The sequence below is a fragment of the Calypte anna genome, unplaced genomic scaffold, assembly GCF_003957555.1.
Source record: "Calypte anna isolate BGI_N300 unplaced genomic scaffold, bCalAnn1_v1.p scaffold_72_arrow_ctg1, whole genome shotgun sequence".
Lineage (NCBI taxonomy): Eukaryota > Metazoa > Chordata > Aves > Apodiformes > Trochilidae > Calypte > Calypte anna.
In genome coordinates, this window is record NW_022045526.1 from 100,133 (window position 1) to 122,756 (window position 22,624).

The 22,624-nt window shown below is 42.2% G+C and overlaps 1 protein-coding gene across 1 annotated transcript; it reads right to left on the reverse strand.

The window, feature by feature from the left end:
• Positions 1-1,066: 1,066 nt before the first annotated feature.
• On the reverse strand, positions 1,067-21,413 carry LOC103533902 (arrestin domain-containing protein 3). The gene is made up of 8 exons (XM_008499816.2): positions 21,134-21,413; positions 15,303-15,384; positions 12,594-12,741; positions 11,408-11,510; positions 10,498-10,754; positions 3,220-3,382; positions 2,611-2,765; positions 1,067-1,172 (listed from the first exon to the last, which is right to left on the reverse strand). Exons 1-8 carry the CDS (start codon positions 21,411-21,413, stop codon positions 1,116-1,118), a joined length of 1,245 nt encoding a protein of 414 aa, XP_008498038.2. The 3' UTR covers positions 1,067-1,115.
• Positions 21,414-22,624: the final 1,211 nt, after the last annotated feature.

The following is a 22,624-nucleotide window of genomic DNA, read 5'->3' on the forward strand; positions in this document are numbered from 1 at the left end:
TTCTTGCAGTCTGTTCTATACTTTCTACTGAAGGCTCATTTTATATATAATATTTGGTGATTAGGTAATTATTTTTTAAAACCAAACACAAACCTGTCTCTCCTTCATGTTCCTATTAGTTGAGATACCTTTCTACCTATGAACCCTGAACAGCATATGACTATCCCCTTTTCAAGTTCTTTTCACACATCGCAGGTGTCTGATGGTGCTGCTTTCACTTAGCAAATTTTGTGCGTGTCCCTATTCAAAATCCCCCCCAAAGAACAAAACATGAACATGAAACAAAAGAAGTAATAGTGCAAAATAAAACAAATATTCTAGCAGTTTGGCAAGTTATGAGTTCACCTGAGATTAAGTGATCTTTAGGCAGTCTGTAACAAAATGCTGCTTTCCAATAACAGCAGAAAGGCAACAAATTCTTAAAAGAAATCAAGAAGGTATATGATCTTGACAAAGTCTCTTATTAGTTCTGTTCTCTCTTCCCCCAGCCCCCCCATATCTGTTGCTTGTCTACTACAGTTGGCTGCAAAACATACCAAAAGGAGTGGCTGGAAGGCATATGATTTTTGTAAATAAAACCACAATAGGATCCAAGCTGAAGAGGTGATAGATGATCTGCCTACTGTGACAATTCTGAGCATGTGCATATGCAGGTAAAGCCCAGGCTACAGCAAATTTAAATAAATTTAAAAAGTAGTTGGTGCATTTGTCAGTTAGGGTTTTTGTGCGCCAAAGCTTTTTGTTGCTTGTTGTGCAGATCACAATTAAGTTGTAGTGACATTGAACTGTACGATATAAGCAATAAACATGTGCAAACTCTCAAATCATAAGCAGCAGCCATTCTTCTCTCACAACATAGTTTGAATGCAACTGTACGCTAGTAAGGCTGCTCCTAGTATGTGTCACTAGGGGGGCTCAGGTTTTCAAGCATATGAAGCAGTCCTATAATGTGCTGTAGGTGTCAAAACATAACCACAAGTTGTTCTCATTTATTCACTATACAGGCAAGAGCAATACCATTTCCTTTAAAAGCAAGTCTCCACTATGACACCTTGATCTTCAACACAGCAGGTATGATTCAAACCCCAAGTCAAGTCAGCTTTTTATGGATTCCTTCAATGAGAGGGACAAGATGGTCTCTCATCTGTGGGCTGATCTGGGTTTGGATCATTCTAACAAAAAGGGAAAAAGAAAAACAAAATAATAGTAAAAATCAAACAACAAACAAAAACACACCAATAAAAAAAACCCCACCAAACCAAACCAGTACATTTTACAATCAACTGCTAGAAATAAAAATCAAAATTCACAAGTTTAAGAAAATTATAATAATACATGGCATTGACAATCCAAAATTTATTAAAATAATTGAAAAACTTCTAGTCAGACAAAACTTTGGATAAAAATTAATAGAACTATTAATGTTACAGTGGAAGACTTTAAACTATATGTTGATGGTAATTTAAGGATAAGCATTAACTAATATTAAACTAAAAATTTCTGCTTTACTAGCATACAAGTCTTTTGAATTATCTGATATAAAAAAAAATCACTCAAAATCACACATCACCAGAAACGTAACTTAAGAAATACATAATTGATTTCAGAAGTAGAGTTTTTCTTGAAAAGGCAGAAAGCTATCAATTTTAAAAATCATTATATTTTTAAAGTTAAAAGCAATTAATCTTCAAATATAAGTATGTCAAAAATTCATGTGTTCTATATCTTACCTCTTTCTTCCTTTCTATAAGAGAAAGTAGGGGCACAGACTGCTAAAACTGGATGGTAAGAATAGATTAAGTGAACAGTGTATCTTTTAGACAGTATCACATCAGTTTACTTCTGATTTAAAAAAAAAATAAAAATTCCTAAATCTTCAAGTACTTAAAATGAAAAGTACTCAGGAGATGTGCTTTAGAGTTCAGCTATAGCAGATTTCTCAGGAAAGTGTCTATTACACAAAAAACACCTCCTCTGCCTGCTCAGTAGCACAGTAGTGTTTCAAGGCTGATGGGGGAGGGGGGGGAGGAGAAGGGAATTGTATTACATCTTTTCCTAAACTGGTTAAAATTCAGGAAAAATTTGGCCAGGACACATTTTAGGGATTTTCTTTTCTCCTATATTGTTGCTTTTTTCTTGAAAAAGAAACATGAAAAGCTTTGAAATTTACATCTCATTCCTGGTTGTTGGCTGCATTTTTAATTCTGTAAAGGCCAAAATTGTTGAAGAACAGCGTACTTCCAAAAACTTAAGTCAGAAATTAATACCATTATGTCACTTTTCTACATGAAGATTCTGAAAGCCCTACACCCAAAGAACTTAAACACAAATGCAGACAAAACAGTTTAGTAGTTGCTATAAAATATTAGGAAGCAGTAGAGGTGAAAGAGCTGACACTTTTTTTTTTTAATACACAAGTGTTACTAAAATGATAAACAATGCCTTGAAAACTTCCAGAAAATATTAGGCTAAGTAAGAGTGCTACCAGGTAAAGATACCTTCTGCAGCTCCAGGAAATAGCATGACAGAGAAGCCAAGGCATGTCACAGAACATCTTTTAAATTTAAGGTTTCAGAGTTCGTGTTAAAAAAACCCCACAGATATACCTACTTCTGAATATAGGGGTGGAGGTAGAAAACGGAACTCCTGGATATATGCAAATAATGGTCCTCGAAGTGCTCTCTCAAAATTATCAAAAGCAGCTATAGGTGCAATTCTGGACTGTCTGTTTTCCTCTGAGATCACTTCTGCATAGCTAGGAGGAGCTGAAGGGAGAAGGTACATGCAATTCAAACGAGTTCTTCTGCATGTCAAAATATGTAACATGATTAATATTAAGCTTTAAACATGGCTTAATTACTCTCAAAATTGAAAGCATAGCAAAGATAATTTATCTCTGTACAGGTGGGAATGATAGAACATCTGCCTTATAAACAAAGATGCAATTGGGATACTAGAGTTGGAAGTAAGAAGTTGTGCACAGGTCTGCCACCTTCCAAGGAAGTGGATTTCACTGCCTGTCCTAGAGAAAGAAAGGGAGGGAGTAAACTCTGTTCTACATAGGATAAGCAGGTGGCAAGAAGACATCCACAACAGATTTCCTGTGGGCTTTATTATGAAAGGATGTATTTTGACTCTGCTATCAAGACAGCAATGAATAAAGCAGACAAAAATCAAAACAGACTAGCAAATTAATTAGGATTTGTATTATCAAGTTACCTTCTGGTCTTTCAGGCAGTGTCAGACCAAGACAATTGATATTCATGCTACCCTGGCTGCTCACGCTTGATGTTCTGCTACCAAATGGATGTAGAGGAATGGTACCAATGACCAGTGGAAAGTTAAGGAATAAATCCATGGCTCCCGGAATATCAACATATACCTGAAGAAAAATTATACAGATGAATGATGAAAATGTGGGAATTTATCAGCACTTGATAAGTAGTCTAAGTTCTCTTTCCATTAAAGTCTCCATGAGGAGCTTGCTTCTAATAGTCCACATGGAGACATGAGCTCATCAAGTTAAGTCTTAATATGAACCCTCACATGGAAACACAGTATGTTCATTAAATGCTTAGTTAGCTGACACAAAACAGTTTTAAGAACTTGCATGATTTAAACTAAATTTAACTACCAGATCTCCTGTCAGGACATAAATACCAGAACATGTATTTCTTTCATAAATAATTATCACAAAATGCTGTGCTCGGAATTTGTACAGAATGTTGGAAGCTACTTGACCATGAGGAACGAGGCAGCAGCAACAGCTAAGCTCTGTGCCCAGACTGAATCAAACAGGGGGTTTTCCACAGCCAAGGAAGCCAGAGGGAGAGTGGAGAGACCTGGCTTCTACAGGAGTCAGAAGCTCTTACACGTGAGGCTCAAAGGCCAGTTTTCACAAAAGTAGTGCATGCATTGAGCAGGGTGTGCAGGAAGGAGCATGAGCGAACAGGGGCTGAACAAACAGGGAGTGGCAAGGGCAGTTAGCATGGTGGTTGGCATGGCAGCACAAGAGCTTAGAACTGTCAGCTAGGTCCAGGTGCAATGGTGTCTACCCAGCTGTCCTGGTTTGGGCCAAGATAAAGGTGATATTCTGTCTTGTACTTTTGCTTTCAGCCGTCTCTTGTAAGTAGCTGGACTTGCTGAAATTAACAGCAAGTTTCTCAGACAGCATCTGCTTCTAGGACTGATAACGCTCAATGTTTATAGTTACAGATAGAGACTGGTATGCAGAATCGAGGACACTGCTCAGTTCTGAGGAACATTTTTACCATCCAGAAGGAGAAAAAGAGTAAAGAGGTCCCACCTGAAGCCCTCCTTTGTGGAGGACCGGAAAAGATAAATACCAGAATTGACCAAACAGAGCATCCCATCCCATACACATCTTAGTATAAATTTGAGGGAACACAAGGGTCAAACCCCTTCCTTCCCTTCCCGCTTTTCCCTTCTTCATCTGTCCCTGTTTGCTTTGGCAACCTGGGAGGATTCCGTCCTTTGTCTGCCTGTGGTCCTGATCTGTGCCAGCCTGAATCTGTGTGTTCCTGCCTCCAGCTCCCTACTGCTGCCAACCCCAGGAGTCCAGCCTGGACTTTCCCAGGGCTGCCCTGCAGCCTTGGTGGTGACGTGAGAGTTACTGAAGGAAAAGGGGGAGAACCGTGGTATCAAATCTCCTGTATATCTGTATATATTTAGTATTTTTTTTTCCTTTTTATCATTACTGTTTCATTAAAGCTGTGTAGTTTAGTTTCCAACCCATAAGTCTCTCTCCCTTCTTCTCTCTCCTTTCTTTATGAGGGAGGAGAGGGGGATTAATAGAGGGCATCTGTTATTTGGTTTAATTGCTGGGCCAGTGTTAAATGGTGACACCAGCAGAGAAAGAACACGCTCCCAGCACCTGACAAATTGGATGTGGGTATTCAGAGGGCACTACCAAGGAAAGAGGCAGTTATTCAGGTCACATGCTGTTGGGAATGCCAAAGCTTTTCATTGGTAACAGGGGGTAACCCTGACTCTGGCTGTGTCCAGTGTGAGCAGGTTGATGGCTATCTCTACTGGGTGGGGCACAGCTGCAAGATGAAGTGATGGAGCTCAGGGAGGAGGTGAGCAGATTAAGGAGTATCAGAGAGAGTGAGAGGGTATTAAATGAATGTTCCCACAACCTGCACTCCACAAAAATGGCATGGGAGGTAAGCCTTATTCATGGAGCAGAGGATTCCATATCCTCTCATCAAGCTTCCCAGCCTTCCCACACCAACTTACACGAGTGGGGACAGGCATGTTCTCTTCAGAAACACACCACCTCCAGTGCCCTTGCAAAACAGGTATGGGGCCCTGCAGGAGGAACCAACACTCAATGAGGAAAGTTGCTCTCAAAGGCCAGAAGTGCCACCAAGCCTGACTCCCCCTAGGCAAACTATCCCTGAAAGGAAAAATAGGTGGGTCATTGTTGTGGGAGACTCCATCCTGAGGGGTGCAAAGGGCCCAGTATGCAGACCAGACCTGCTTCATAAGGAAGTCTGCTGCCTCCCTGGGGCCCAAATAAAGGATGTTACAGGTAAACTTCCCCCCCTGTGAGGCCTTTAGATTATTACCCACTCTTGCTCTTTCAGGTAGTGATAAGGTAACAACAAGAAGCCCAAAACCAATACAGAGATTTCAGGGGCTTGGGGCAACTGGTTAAGGGATCAGGAGTGCAAGTTGTGTTCTCCATCCCTCCAATGGTGGCAAAAAATGAGCAAATCAACAGGAAGAGCCAAGAGGTTAATTCATGGCTCTGGGCCTGGCATCATCAGCAGGGCTTTGGGTTTTTTTGATCATGGGTTGCTCTACAAGTCACAAGGCCTGCTGGCATCAAATGGGATGCACCTGTCCCAGAGGGAGAAAAGGATCATGGGGCAGTAGTTTGCAGGGCTCACTGATAGAGCTTTAAACTAAATTTGAAGTGAGAGTGGGATAAAACTAGGCCTGCTAGGAATAAGTCTGGGGCTAGCATGCCAGGGTTTGTAGGATGTTGTGCTAGCAAAGACCCTCACTCTGTCATCTCAATTGAGATGGTTGACAGAGAAACAATGAGAAAATTAAGCAGGGGTTATTGAAAAGGGTTCAGAAAGCATAAGAACACCTGAGAAGGGTCAGGTAGGAATTAGGGCCCATGCCCAGAAAAAGGTGTTGAGATTATTAGCTCATCTGAAGTGCATCTATACCAATGCATGCAGCATGGGCAACAAATAGGGGGAGCTGGAAGACATGATGAATCAGGAAAACTATGGCATAGTGGCTATCACAGAAATATAGTGGAATGCCTCATTACTTCCACAACTGATGGATACAAGCCCTACAGGAGGGGGGCAGACAAGGAAGGAGAGGTGGTGAGGTGGCCCTGTATATTAAGAATTGTTATGACTGTGTAGAACTTGAATGTAGTTATGACAGAGTCGAGTGTATTTGGATCAGAATCAGGGGCAAGGCCAACAAGGCTGATATCACTGTGGGAGTCTGTGATAGATCTCCCAACCAGGAAAGTGAGGTGGACAAAATATTATATAAACATCTAGATGAAATCTCATGGTCATTTGCCCTTGTTCTTGTGGGGGATTTCAACTTTCCTGATGTATGCTGGAATTATAACACAGCGGGAATGTGCCAAGGATAACTTCCCAACTCAAATGGTGAGTGAACCAACCAGGGAAGGTGCCCTGCTCGACCTGCTCTTTGTGAACAGGGGAAGGGCTAGTAGGAGATGTGATGGTTGGAGGTCACCTTGGACAAAAGAACTTCCTCCTCCAAGTGGTAGAGGAACCAACAGGAAAAGGTGCTATGCTGGACCTTGTCCTCACCAACAGGGAAGGGCTGGTGACCAACATGAGGCTCAGGGACAACCTTGGCTGCAACGATCATGAAGGACTTGAATTTAAGATCCTCAGGGCATCTAGGAAGATGTATTCCAAGATTACAACCCTGAACTTCAGGCATGCAGACTTTGATAGCTTCAGGCATCTGCTGGCCAAAGTACCATGGGACAAAGCCCTAGAGGGAAGGGGGGACCAGGAGAGACGGTTAGTACTCAAGGATCACCTTCTCCATGTCCAGAAGCAAAGTATACCAACAAAGAGGAAGGCAGGAAAGAATGCTAGGAGACCTGCCTGTATGAACAAGGAGCTCCTGGACACACTACCACACAAAAAAACTCTACAAGGAATGGAAGAAAGGACAGTTAGAATAGGGGACATACAAGGTAGCTGTCCAAATAGCAAGAGACCTGGTTAGAAAAGACAAAGCTCAGTTAGAATTAAATATATCCAAAGACATCAAGGGGAAAAGCAAAAAGTTCTATAGGTATATTAACAGCGAAAAGAAGACTAAGGAAAAGTGTGGGCCCCCTCAGAAAGGAAACAAGTGAACTAATTACAAGTGATAAGGAAATGGCTGAGGTTCTCAGTGAATTCTTTACCTCAGTCTTCACTGGCAAGGGCTCCAGCAACATTCCTGAAGTCACAGATGACAATGGCAAGGGTTGGAAGAACTGCACACTGTAAGTGAAGATCAGGTTTGTGACCCTCTGAAGAACCTGAAAGTGTACAAGTCCATGGGACCCAATGGGATACACCCACAGGTACTGAGGGAACTGGCAGATGTGGTTGCTAAACTGCTATTATATTCCAAAAGTCATGACAGCCTGGTGAAGTCCCCACTGACTGGAAAAGGCAAAACATAAGCCCCATTTTCAAAAATTGAAAGGAAGATCCAGGGAACTACAGGCCTGTCAGCCTCACCTCTGTGCCCAGTAAGATCATGGAGCAGAACCTCCTGAAGGCACTGCTGGAACAGAAGAATAATGAAGAGGTGACTGGGTATAATCAACACAGCTTCACCAAGGGCAAATCCTGCCTCACAAATCTTGTGGCCTTCTATGAAAAGGTCACAACATGAATAGACAAGGGAAGACCAACCGACATCATTTACCTGGACCTGAGAAAAGCCTTCAACACAGTCCCGCATGACATCCTGGTCTCCAGGCTGGTAAAACATGGGTTTGATGGATGGAACCCTCGGTGGATAAAGAACTGGCTCGATGGCTGCACCCAAAAAGGGGATGTCAACCGGTCCATGTCCAACTAGAGGCCAGCGACAAGTGGAGTCCCACAAGGATCAGTATTGGGACCAGTCTTGTTTAACATCTTTGTTGGCGACATGGACGGTAGCATTCTATGATTCTATGAAAAGAAATAGCATTTGCCCCTGTACTCAGCACTGGTGAGGCCACACCTCGAGTACTGTGTCCAGTTCTGGGCCCCCCAGTTCAGGAAGGATATCAAGGTCCTGGAGCAGGTCCAAAGGAGGGCAACCAGGCTGGTGAAGGGACTCGAGCACAGACCCTATGAGGAGAGGCTGAGAGAGCTGGGGCTGTTCAGCCTGGAGAAGAGGAGGCTCAGGGGAGACCTCATCGCTGTCTACAGCTACCTGAAAGGAGGTTGTAACCGGGTGGACGTTGGTCTCTTTTGCCAGACGACTTTCAACAAGACAAGAGGGCATGGTCTTAAGTTGTGCCAGGGGAAATTTAGGTTAGATATTAGAAAGAATTTCTTTACAGAGAGAGTGATCCGGCATTGGAATGGGCTGCCCAGGGAAGTAGTGGATTCTCCGTCCCTGGAGCTATTTAAAAAGAGACTGGATGTGGCACTCAGTGCCATAGTCTAGCAACCGCAACAGTGGTAAAAGGGTTGGACTCGATGATCTCTGAGGTCCCTTCCAACCCAGCCAATTCTATGATTCTATGATTGAGGGCACCTCAGCAAGTTTGCTGATGACACCAAGCTGTGTGGTATGGCTGACACACTGGAGGGAAGGGATGCCATCCAAAAGGACCTTGACAGGCTGGAGAGTTGAGCCCATGAAAAACTCATGAAGTTCAACAAGACCAAATGCAAGGGCCTGCATCTGGGTCAAGGCAATCCCAAGCACTGATATAGGCTGTGAAGTGATTGGCTTGAAAGCAGCGCTGGGGAAAAGGACGTGGGGGTGCTGGTGGATGAGAAGTTCAACATGAGCCATCAGTGTACACTTGCAGCCCAGAAAGCTAACCTTATCCTTGGCTGCATCAAGAGAAGCATGGCCAGCTGGTCAAAGGAAGTGATTCTCCCCCTCTACTCTGCTCTCGTGAGACCCCACCTGGAGTACTGTGTCCAATTCTGGAGCCCCTTTTACAGGAGGGACATGGATGTGCTGGAGCGTGCCCAGAGAAGGGTCACAACTATGATCAGAGGGCTGGAGCACCTCTCCTATGAAGACAGACTGAGAGAGCTGGGGTTGTTCAGTCTGGAGAAGAGAAGGCTCTGAGGAGACCTTATTGTAGCCTTCCAGTATCTGAAGAGGGCCTACAAGAAAGCAGGCAAGGGACTTTCTAGGATGTCAGGGAGTGATAGGACCAGGGGGAATGGTTTCAAAATAGAGGAGGGTAGATTTAGATTGGAAGTTAGGAAGAAGTTCTTCACCATGAGGGTGGTGAGACACTAGAGCAGGTTGCCCAGAGAGGTGGTGGAAGCCCCATCCCTGGAAGTTTTGAAGGCCAGGCTGGACAGGGCTCTGAGCAACCTGATGTAGAGGGAGGTGTCCCTGCCCATGGCAGGGGGGTTGGAACTAGATGATCTTAAAGGTCCTTTGCAACCCTGAAAATTCTATGATTCTATGAAAAGAACCACCAGGGAGACCCCCCATCCCCTACTCAATTCAAGAGTAAACAGTGATGAAGGATGAGGAAAAAGCTGAGGTGCTTAAATCTTGGCCTCAGTTTTTAGGAATAGGACCAGTTATAAAGAAGAAACCTAACTCCCTAAGCTAGGAGACAGGGACCTGGAGAAGAATGACCTCCCCAGAAGGAGATGGTCAGTGACCTGCTACACCATATATATTTCCACAAATCTATGGGGCCAGTTGAGGCACACCCAAGAGTGCTGAAAAAACTGGCAGGGGTACTCACCAAGCCACTTGGCATCACTTATCAGGAGTCCTAGCTGATTGGAGAGGTAGTGGCAGATTGGAAATCAGCCAAAATAACCCCCATATATAAGAAGGAACAGAAGGCTGAAGGAGCTGGGGCTGTTCAGCCTGGAGAAGAAGAGGTTGAGGGGAGACCTTATTGCTCTCTACAACTACATGAAAGGATGCTGTAAGTGGGGAAGGTGTTGGCCTCTTCTCTTTAGTGACTAGCAATAGGACAAGAGGAAATGGATTCAAGTTGTGCTGGGGGACGTTCAGATTAGATATTAGGAAAAATTTCTTCACCAAATGAGTGGTGAAGCGATGGAACAGGTTGCCCAGGGAGGTGGTGGGTCACCATCCCAGGAGGTATTCAAAAAAAGGGTAGATGTGGTGCTTTGGGAGATGAATTAGTGGTTACAGAGGTGTAGGACTGAGGGTTGGACTTGATAATCTTGAAGGTCCTTTCCAACCATGATGATTCTACTCGTTCTCAAGGGTGAAACAGACCACCCAACATACCATCAGTGAATATTCCACACGAATTACACTACAGTCAAGGATTGAAGGGGAAACAGGTGGAATTTTCAGCTGTTTGCCATTCCAAGTTTCTGTTTTCCCAGAAGACAACGACTCCCCACGGAGGTTGGCAATAAGCTGTTTCACTTCTTTCATTTTCCCTTTGGCATAGAATGCCTGTGTTTGGTAAATGGTTGCCTTTGGCACCACCATACGGGAAGAGCAATTCTCAATCTCAGCAAAGATCTGAATTGATTCACCTGAAACAAGAAAAAACACCACCAAATGTCACATTCAGGTTAAGCAAACTTTATATTCTGAATACTGTTAAAACCCATCAGATGCTGCTATCACTTCTCTACCTAGAATAACACCACTGATGGTAACAGAAGAGTGGTGAGAAGGGGGAGGTCTGGGTTAGAAGAAAGGGGGAAGGGAGGACAAAGAGGGAGATTAGGATGAGGGGAGAGAAAGATGAGAAGGAGAGGAGAAAGGGGGGGGGTTGAGGGTGTGATATGAAAAAAAGGGAGGATAGGGGATTGGGGGGAGGGGGGTGGGAATAGATAAGCAGCAGGGGGAGGGGGGGAATAAGAAGGCAGTGGGAGGGTGAGGATGATGGGGAGGAGGGGGCACACCTAGAAATTGGGAAAAATAAACAAAGAAACCCCTAACCAACCAACAACAAAAAAACCCACCCTCAAAACATACCAGTCTAATAGATGAGGTTCTTTAACAAACTAGAGATATAGGTAGTACCTGCCTTAGTTAACCCAGTATACCAAAAAGACTGATAAATGCAGACTGGGGTTGTAAAAATGACCTTAATGTTTCATTTGTATAAAACCAATGAAGTATAAACCATAGCTTTAAAAGGAAAAAAAACCCATATCCTATAATTGCTTCTATTACCTACCTGGGGTATAGCCCTTTCTTTCAATTTTGGCACTTAAGGATATTGGGCCTGAGGTACAAAGCCAACAACATAGAGTTTTTTCTTTTGTGTCTGCTTGGGGTGACTGCAAGAATAGAAAAATACTATCCATTAAATTGGGATCTCTGTGAATCCCTTCAGCAACTTAAATCAACATAGTAAAATAAGTTAAAAAAGTTTCATAATGTGCTTATTATTACATGTTTTGATAAACAAAGGGGAAGACTCAAGGAACTTAAACAGCATTATACAGATACATTTGTCCTGATTGCACAGATGTATAAGTATTGCTTTTCGTTAAGCTGTATTTCAGAAACAAAATAACTAAGCTAAACTACTGTAAATCTGGACTCCTGCAGTTTCCTTGGTTTCTGAATGATCCTGTTTCATCTATATTGAAATGATTTATGTTACACAACATCAGAATTTAGGGCTTGATCTAAAGCCCGTTAAAGTAAAATGAGAGACCTTTCATTTTTATGGTTTGTGCAAGGTCCCTTTGCAAGCCTGATTTATTCCTCCATACACACAAAAAGCCTATTTCCATAGACTTCTAATTTTTTCCCCTACTAGATTAAAATTTGAGGAAAGGATAAAATAAAGGAATTTTAGGCCAGACTCAAGTGAAATCCTCATTGCAAGCAGTTGTGATATCACAGTTATTTTAACAAAATGAATTTTCAGGAAAGGATTACACAAGATTGTGATAATTTCTCCCCATAAGTAGAAAACTAACCATATGGAAATCATTATGCACTGCAGTAAATTTTTTACTTTGCATTTTTAAGTTAGCAGTCCCTCACTAAAATATTAAATGTTGCACTGTTCCATCCATCCATCCATAAACCATTCTTTCTTTATAATTGAAGAGGAGTGATTCACCAAATTTTCTTCCTTAATGAGATTCTACAATTTAGTATTATCAACTTAGCTTGACAAATGCATTGTATGCATCATAATAATCAAGCAACTCCAAGTGCAGGATAACTTAACCTTTGAAATACCAGCAGTTAGAGTTGCTATACATGGATATAATACTTAAAAGAAGATCTGTAGTTCAACTAGCAAATAAATAATAGGTAAAATTACATGTTCATGTTGTTTCAGTTATTTTACTTCATTAGTTTTATGCCAGAAAAAAAGAATGAACAGTTCTGTCATTTCTTACCAGTAATGAAGGAGTGTTGATATCTATATGTTCAAAGACTGTAAATTCCTTCTTTAATTTTACTGGTAGAAGCCAAGGCCTATGCAATTCAGCTTTCACCCAGTAGCGCACACTGCCATGTCTGCCTTCGAATGAGGTAGCAAGTGGTCTGTGCAGGACAAAAGTTGAGTAAATTTTTCTCTTTCCAGTAGCAATACAATAATTCAGATTAGGAATTAGTATGTAGAACTTTATTTTTAGTGCATCATGATAAGCATAACTTATTTGCAAATTTCCATATCTCAGAAAAATCTAAGATTACAGTTGGGAGAAAATATCCAGCTCAATTCATCGAACAGTAGCTTTGTAGAAGTTTTAAGAACAAATTAAATAATTGTGCTAGAAAATGCCAGAAGAGTACACGTTTCCTTTAGACTTAAGAGACCACTTTCAAGTGTAGAATAAAGCATGCCCTTTTAAGGTCAAATTAAGACCACCAAATAAAATTAGCATCAGTACCATCCAGTTATTGTTTTGGACATTGCATTCTGTAAATAATTGTGTATAATTTACTTGGCTGCTAGCTCAGTGGTTTATTTTAGCTATAATTGAGTGCTTTTGTAGTTTGTTTTGCCTGAAGTACAGTAGTTAAATATTTCAATTTAGAGTTCAGAATAGAGAGAGGCTATTTTGAGCATCTTCTAAATTTTCCTTTACCTTGATGAACCATCCTAAAAATATTTTTATATTTATAAAAAGATAAAGACTATTCTGCTCTGAATGCTGACAGCTGGGGAGCTGGAGAGAAAAAAAATGTGGAAAGGGACTCCAAACCTTTCATCATTACCTTTTCTTCCTCCTCTGCTCCCTCCCTCCAACATAATACAAAGGGCACAAGATACTTACATTCCAGTCATGTCCAGTTAACTGTAACTTCTCTTTTCCTAAATTTTTCTTGCCTTTAATCTCAAAGGAAGAGCTTTTATATTGCACTATGTTTGAAATGCATCATAATAAAAGATAAGTCATGGGTAAGCTTCCCTCCCTAACTTCTATAGGGAATAATACTAGCTATGCTAGTACTTTACTAGAATGAATTTCTGCTACAGGTTTGACATCTCTATTTGCACATCTGAAATGCTGTTTTCTTTTTTCTTAATAGCACAAATGAAAGAATTTCCTAATCAATCTTCAATGTTTCACCCTGCACCAGTATCTTTTAAGGATTTAATTGTACTGTGTCTGGCTGGGATAGAGTTAACTTTATTCATAACAGCCCACATGGTGCTGTGCTTTGCATTTATGGCTAGAACAGTGTTGATAACATACCAATGTTTTAGCTATTGCTGAGCAGTGCTTGCACAGCATCAAGGCTGTCCCTCCAACACTTCACTCCCAAAGGCCAATATGCTGGGTGTGGGCAAGAGCTTGGGAGGTGACATAGCCAGGACAGCTGACCCAAACTGAGCAAAGGAATATTCCATACCATATGATGTCATGCTCAGCAATAAAAGCTGGGGATACACACAGAGGGCTGACAGAGACATTCATGGTTATGGTGTTTGACTTCTCAAGCAAACACTCCACATACTGAAGACCTGCTTTCCAAGAAACGGCTGGACATCTGCTTGCCATTAGGAAGTAGTGAATGAGTTTGCATTTTTGCTTTGCTTCTATGAACAACTTTTGGTTTTCCTTATTAAGCTGCACCTTTATCTCAATCCACAATTTTGTCAACCTTATTTTCTCTCACTGTCCTGTGGCCAGCCAAGGTCAACCCAACACATTGGTTTTGTTTTAAATAAATTTTAGAGATATTCTATAGATACAAAATAGGAAAAAACAGTAAGGAGGCAGTGTCAAACTAGTGTTCTTCAGGTCTTTAATAATACTGAAAAAATGAAGGCTGGTAATAAAAGATGGCTCCATAGTGTCCTTCAAGACACCTGAAAAGGACTTTAGTGTTTTAATCAATGCTTGTGCTATTTTACTGGTCATCTATTTAATCTCAAACATAATATTCCATATTCACACATATGGTTTTGTTTTCATATTTGAACACCCCTTCCAACTCAACATAATATCAGTATCATCCTTATCACTTCTTACAGAAGAGACTTTCATTTGAACCTTAAATTGACTTCTAAAAGTCTCCATATAGATAGGTCTTCTTCAGTGTTCCAGTAGCTGCTGTAAACCCCTGTGCTATTCACCAAAACTGATTTTTAAAAGCATTTATCTTCTACAGGTTCTGCCAAAGCCAGCCCCTCTAATACACAGATGGCTTATTAGATTTAATCTTCGGTACTAGTCTAATACTCTAGTTAATCTTGCCACATCTGAGACCAAGCCTGAACAGTTAAGCTGTTATCACTAGTTCCAATGGCCTGCATGGCTCCAGTAAAATCTTTTTTCATTTAGACTATACCTCAGCCACTCTACAGCACTTGACACAAATCACCCTCCCTTTTCCTGTGAAGGGGTAAAATAGCCCTCAGTCAAAAGAGAGAGTAACCAACTGGTCAACAATGAGCCCCTCTTTTGTGAAAAACTCTTAATCAGTTCAGAAGCAACTTCTTCAATTTAATGATATTATGTCCTCTGTTACATACCTAAGCACAACTCCTACTACCATTGAAAAGGTTTCTCTTCCACCCACAAGAATTTTTCTTAAGCAGGTATGCATCTTAGCCTTCTCACACAAGTTGTGTACTGCAAGCAAGTACTTACATCTGTGGAAGCTCAAAGCTGAATGCATATTCATGCCTTCCAGAATGAATTGTGTGAAGGCCTTCTTCAGAATTGTCATCATCTAGGAGGGAAAAATCCAATATGGTATTCCACCTGTGAATACCACCACAGCATAATATATCGTATAGGTTTCTTTTCCAGAATAAGAGGAATTTAGATATTCTTTACAATACTAAGAACAGAGTGTCACAGAATCAAGTCTCTCCAGTCTATTTGTATTAACTGCTAGATGTATGGCTGTAGAACTTTTAAGGCTAGGCGAGATTCCAAGATTCACCTTACATATATTAAAACAAGTTAGCCTCTGGCTTTTATTAACTTGATTCTGAATACTGACATAGCTGTAACTCCTGTCATTTCAAGGCCCACCTGAATGATCTGTAATGAAAACTGTATTTCAATATGTTTTCTAATTTAAACTTACAACAGAGCTCTTCAATAGTATTGAGCAATCTTACTATTAAGTCTGCTACATTAATAGATTAAATTTAGTAATTCAGCTTCCTTCTATCTCCTGCCTAGCAAGTGTCCAAAAATTAATCTTTTTTTTTTTTAAGTAGTGCATAAGCACCACCTAGAAAGTACCAAACAAATTCAGGGGCATGAAAGGTAGCAAGTTGTCCAATTAATCTTGTTTACAGCTAATGTATCAAAAATTCAAAGTTAATTTCAGTTTTCCTTGGATAGCAAAGACCCAAACATTTCCTAATTTCAACAAGAAAGCTGAAACCTTGGTTTACAGCCCTGATTCCTTGTAGTGCTTTAAATGCTCCAACAAATTTGTGGTTTGTTCTGATATAGCTATCAGAATTATATTGGTTCGGCAACCAGCAGAGGCAGTGGGAGAGAGAAAAAACACGAGGTAAACCCAGGGGCTAACTGTGAGATCAAGCGGTACAAGGGGGTTCCTGAGAACAGGACATTCTGTACAGCTGCCCAGAACCGCGAGAAGAAACCCAGAAGCTCGCTCGCTCAGCCAATCAGGCATGGCGGGGGGCATGTCCAGGCAAGCCGCGGGGGGATTTAAATGCCCTTGGGGAGCACGGCCAACGGGCAAGTTTTCAAGGCAGTTTGTGCGGGTAGGGAGAGTGGCTGACTACCTGTCCTTACCATATCAAATACCTTTACTATATGTTACATGTTATTAATAATTGTGTATTATAATATTTGTTATTATAAAAATAATTATCAAATAATAATACTTAGCAAAGCCATAATCTTTTCTTCAAAAATCTTATAACTGAAAATTGCTGAAGGAAAAAGATTTAAAATCCCCAAAGTCATTGCATACACTTAAGTGGAAATTGCATGTAGGAAGAAACTGAAGTTAAACATTTCATGCTGTTTTCTTACTCTAAGCTACATATCTTATTGGAACTTGTAATCTAGTGCAGATTTTCTTTTTAAACCACATTTATTTGATGTGCAGGTCTTTGTCAAAATAGTCACTTTGTAAAATGATATATATGTACATACTGCTTAGGATTTGAATAAAGTTTTAGGGCAATAGTTGATATACTGAGAATTTCTCAGGCGACTCCCTGCTGAGGGGAGCAGAGGGCCCCATATGCAGACCAAACTCACTTCACAGGGAGGTCTGCTGTCTCCCTGGTGCCCAAGTTAAGGATGTTGTAGGTAAGCTTTCCAACCTTGTGAGTCCTTCAGATTATTACCCACTTCTGGTCTTTTGGGTGGGTACTGATGATGTAACAATAAGAAGCACCCATTCAATTAAAAGAGACTTCAAGAGCTTGGGGCAGCTGGTGAAGGGATCAGGAGCCCAAATTGTGTTCTCCTCCAGCCCTCTAATGACAGCAATGGATGAGGGAACGAGCAGGAAGATCCAGCGGGTTAGTTCATGGCTTAGGGACTGGTGTCAATGGCAAGGTTTTGGGTTCTTTGACCATGGGGCAAATTCCATGGTACTTATTGTCCTCAAATCGGATGGGCTTCATCTATCTAGCAGGGGCAAAAGGACTATAGCCCATAAATTGGCAGGGCTGATCAGGAGGGCTTCAAACTAGGTTTGAAGGGGGAGGGGATTGAAACCGGGTTCTCCAGAGATGAGCCCAAGGGAAAGCCCGAGTTAAGAGTGAAATCAACAGCCCAGCTGAAGTGCATGTACACCGATGCACACAGTATGGGAAAGAAACAAGAGGAGATGGAAGCCATCGTGCAGCAGGAAAGCTCTGATGTAGTTGCCATCACAGAAACGTGGTGGGATGACTCGCATGACTGGAGTGCTGCCATGGATGATGGTTACAAGCTCTTCAGAAGGGACAGACAAGGTAGGAGAGGTGGAGGGGTGGCTCTATATGTTAGAGTCTCTTGACTCTGTAGAACTCAAGGAAAGGAACAATAAGGTTGAATGCCTGGGGGTCAAAATCAGGGGGAAAGCCAACAAGGCTGGCATCCTGGTGGGAGTCTGTTACAGACCACCCAACCAGGATGATGAGAGAGATGAATTATTCTACAAGCAGTTGGCAGATGTCTCAACTTCCAGAGAGCAGATTTTTGCCTTTTCAGAAGACTAGTTCAGTGTGTACCCTGGCAAAAAGCCCTTGAAAACAAAGGGGTCCAGGAGGGATGGGCGTACTTCAAGGAGCAACTCTTGAATGCACAGGAGCAGGCTGTCCCTGTGTGCCGAAAGGCAAGCCAGAAGGGAAGATGACTGGTCTGGCTGAACAGGGAGATAGTGAAGGAAATTTGGGTTAAAAAGAGAGCTTACAGACTATGGAAAAAAGGGCTGGCTACTCAGGAAGAGTTTAGGAATATAGTTAGGTCACGCAGAAAGAAAATTAGAGAGACCAAGGCACAATTTGAACTCAATCTTGCCACTTCCGTTAAGGATAACAAAAAGTCTTTCTATGGATACATTAACGGCAAAAGGAGGGGCAGGGAAAACCTCCATTCTTTGTTGGACATGGGGGGAAACATAGTTACCAAAGATGAGGAAAAAGCTTTCTTTAACTCAGTTTTCAACAGTAAGACAGGTTGTTCTGAGGACAGCTGCTTCTGGGGCTTGTAGAGAAAAATAAGAAGCTGAATAGCCTCCTGTAATCCTGGAGGGAACAGTTAGCAACCTGATGAGCCACTTGGATCCTCACAAGTCTATGGGACCAGACGGGATACACCCTAGGGTGATGAGGGAGCTGGTGGACTACCTGTCCTTGCCATATCAAATACCTTTACTATATATTACATCTTATTAATAATAATTAACGCACAAGCAGATCCCCTGCCAGCCACACACATATATACTGTATACATCACACCCCATCACATTTATTCAGCAACTCCGCTTGAAGCCTGGCCTGACTACTGCAGAGGTAAAGAGAGAGGGAGGGGCATCACCCATGCTTCACCATCCGGTCTCATACCTCAGGGCCATGCTGCTGGCTTGCCCCAGCCTGCCCTGTGCTTCGTGCAAGGTGACACCCCAATCCTGCACTTCTCTCGGTAGCATAACCATTACTGAAAGGCAATTACAGATAGTTCTGGCCAGGGGCACGGGAAGGGAAAAGACTTCTGAGGGATGTGAAAGGCTGCAGGGCCACGTCCCAGTAGCTGCTCCTGCTCACAGACCCTTGTTGTCTCAGTGGAGGTGTACAACAGGATCTTCAGACGCTTCTGTCTGCCCACAGAGATGAACTTTCCAAAGAAAGGGAGCATGCCCTCTGAGCCGTGGAGGCCGACCTTGCCAGGCAGGCCTCATTCCCAACAAAAAGTGACAGCACTCCCCCTTCACAGTGCAGTGCAGCGCCCCCAGCGTCCTACGAGGGTCGCGATCGGATCCATAACCGGGAGGAAGATGGAGGGGAGAGGAGCAGCAACGGAGAAAGCAGTAGCTACCGAATTGAACCACATCCCCCCCCCGTTTCTCTGCAGTTCCTCAGGGAAGTGGAATCCGGAGCGCTCCTAACCCCGCACAGGGCTGTTCGCCTCGCCCCCAGCAAACAGAGTGCGGGCAGAGGAGCCTACTCCCTCACCTCAGTCTGTCTCTTCCCCTCCCGTCCCAGCCCCCTATTATCAGCGGTTGGCATCGCCTTAGCAACAGGCTAACAAACCCCAGCAGGCCAATGACAAGGCGGAGACAGAGACGAGCCTCTAAGGCACGAGGGAGTTAAACTCCGCTTAAATTTTACGTGCCGCACATGCAGCGGTGCGCACCCTGTCTCGCTTCTGGAGTCGGAATATGTCATATCTGTCCCTTTCCTGCCACCTTGTTTCCTTTCCAGCCCAAACCAAGCACCTATTACCGGGATCAGCATTTGGATGTCCACATGCAAAGTCATAGTTACTGCTTAAGCAGTTAGAATCATGGGGTCTCCCTCCTACTTGTAAGCATACACCCTGCTATGAACAACAGATGCATGTTTTCACGTTTCTGTCATCTACAAGCAAGAGGTGAATGAAATGAATTATTTCTAAGGCAGAAGTATAAAGTACATTAGAGCTAAAAAGCCGCATCATGAGTGACCTGAGTTTGCTTGCATCACGATAACATCAAGGGTTGGACTTGATGATCTCTGAGGTCCCTTCCAACCCAGCCAATTCTATGATAATTAAAATTAATACCAACTCCACTCTGCTACAGTATATATTTCAGAAGTGCTTAATAAAAGGCTCAATACAATCTACAGTTGAACTTATTTAAAATTGCATTTTACTGAAAAGATATGCTGCATATTTAGAACAAAACCAAACCAACACACCAGAACACCCGACCCAAATTATGTAATCAGTATTAACATTTTCTTGAGCTAGGAATTAAGTCATTGCCACCACCTGACATGTGCGACCAATCTGCAGAGAGGAGTACTCCCTCCCTTTTCCCCAGGACCGGTCCCAAACAGGATTGAACCGCTTCTAACAAAGGGTAGAAACTTTAGAGACAAAAAAAAAAAAAAAAAAAAAAAAAAAAAAAAAAAAAAGCTTAAAGTCCCTTATAATTTCACGTCACTGCACGAACAATAGATTACCAAATTTAAGACCCACAATCCAGCTCGCAATGTAATACCCCAATTTCCATATCCAAGATAAGGAAATTTGCAGGGCACTTTCCTTTTTTTGTAAGGGCTTAGCAGATCAGGTTTTCAATGAATGCAGGTTCCAGAACTCCCCAACTCAGAACGATGCTCCAATCGTATAACCATGAACTCTTATTTGGCCTTCCAGACAGATTTTTACATTTGGGTTCCCCATAGATGAGTTGAATAAAAGTAATTTACAAGTATACCAATTCAGAACAAAGGAAAAGATGGAAAATTACAGATGGGATGGTGACAGTGTATCAAAGTAAGCCAATCTTATTTACCCCTAATGAACAGCCTTAAAAATAATTGCTGAAAGTCAGACCTGTATGTATTATGTGTCAAAAAGTCTAGTGGTATTGTTTTAACTACCCTTATGAGTCGATAGGATGCTACCAAGAAAGTAGTTTATTGCAAATTTGTTTTATTTTCTCTGTAGAGAAGCAAATCCTCTTTATATCACTAAGAAAAAACCGACATTGCATATCAAAATAACTGAAAAAATGCAACTCTTTATGAAAAGACTGTTAAAAAGCAGGTATTTTAATAAAGTTTTGTTTGCAGGTACTTTGAAAATGCACATCAACGCGATTTTAATCTTAAGGGTTCAAATAATAAAAAATAAAACATAACGTAACCGTAGCATTTCTCATCTTTAGAAATAGCGAGTTCTACGAGACTGTGTAATAAAAAGAGATAAACTAAGACGACGCAAAGAACGTCTTTTTTTTGGAAAAAAAAGCCTGCATGTATCGAATGAATATGTGAAAAGCTTACCTCTTTCGTGTCCGAGTAGAACATCATTATGGTTAAAATACTCTACTTCTTCAGTGTAATTTTGTGTATAGGCAGTATTGGAACCAGCATTTCTAGATTCAGTCCAACGTACTTTTGCATGTCCTCTTGCATTAATTTTAAGAGACTTTACTCTAATTTCACCAGTAATTTCTAAATTGACCCTTCCTGAGACTCTGTCCCCGCTAGAATAGACGGGGATATTATGGTCATTGAGACACTCAAAGCTTATTGTCAAACTCTTCACCTTCCCCAGCACCATATTTTATAACAAAGTGTATAAAAATAAACCGTAAGGAGAAGGAAAAAAACCCAAACCAAACCAAAAAAAAAACCAACCAAAAAAACCCCACAAAAACGAAGTCTCATCCAAAACGCGATCTTCACTTTACACCGAACAACGCTTTTGCCACGCAAAGAGCCTGCCCTACAAACACTTCACCAGAATTACTCAGAAACCCCTAACTTTGGTAGCGGTGACGACAATAGCAACGACTGGTAAGAGTTACGATCTTCTTACCCAGATATCTGCACGCACGCTGCTAGCTCACTATAAGAGCAGCTTTGTGAAAAACAATCCCGCCGCGCATGCGTAAATCGAGTCGTGGCGCCCGTTTCCGGTGCCTTGTCTGGAGAGCTACAGCGTCTCGTCTCAGCTCCCTGGCACAGTCTGGGGGCCCTGGTTGGCTGGTTGTAAAGTGTCTCGGAAGGAGCTGCCAGCTGAAATGGTGCAGTGGGTGATGAGCATTGGGGCTCGAGTCTGATTGCCGGTTCCGTGGCCGGCACGGTTCCTCTCCCTCAGCTAGGAGTTGCCTTGGTAACAGGAAAAATAGCAACGATTCTGTCAGGGAAATGCTTAGCTTGTCGGTCAGTTACAGATCTCGCCTAAAGCTTTTGTTTGTGAAGCGGCTAGTCTTCAGCAGGTTGTAGGCTAAGAGCCCGTCCGAGGCTGGTAGGTGAGCGGGACACAGCTGCCTTTTCCCGCCTGGCCTTTCCCCTTCTCTCCTTCCCTTCTTCCCCCCCCCCCCCCCGACAGCACGCGCCGTATTCGCAGAGGGGTGAGGGTACAAAACCTCTATCAAGGTGAATTTTCCTATGTTAATCCTTTTAAATATAATTGTTCTACAGTTTCTTACTCTGAGGTCTGGTTTGTTTGCTCTAGATGCTTCCCCCCCTCCGTGGTGCCTTTTCTTTATGCAAGACATTTCTTCCATTTATGGAGTTCAGACAGGAGGGTCACATTTCCCATCATTACAGTTCTCAGTTCATTGTCACCATCTGCCTCTGTCTGTAGATCTGCACAGAATTTTAAGTGCACAGCAGTTACCTTCTACAGGTATTTGAAGTTCAAAAACCCAAATCTTGCTAACCAAGGGGATATTCATATGGAGGGTTTTTTTGTATATGTGTTGATAAGGAAGGGGAACTTCTTACATAACTTGGATATAGCATTATGGTGATTTCATATTTTTT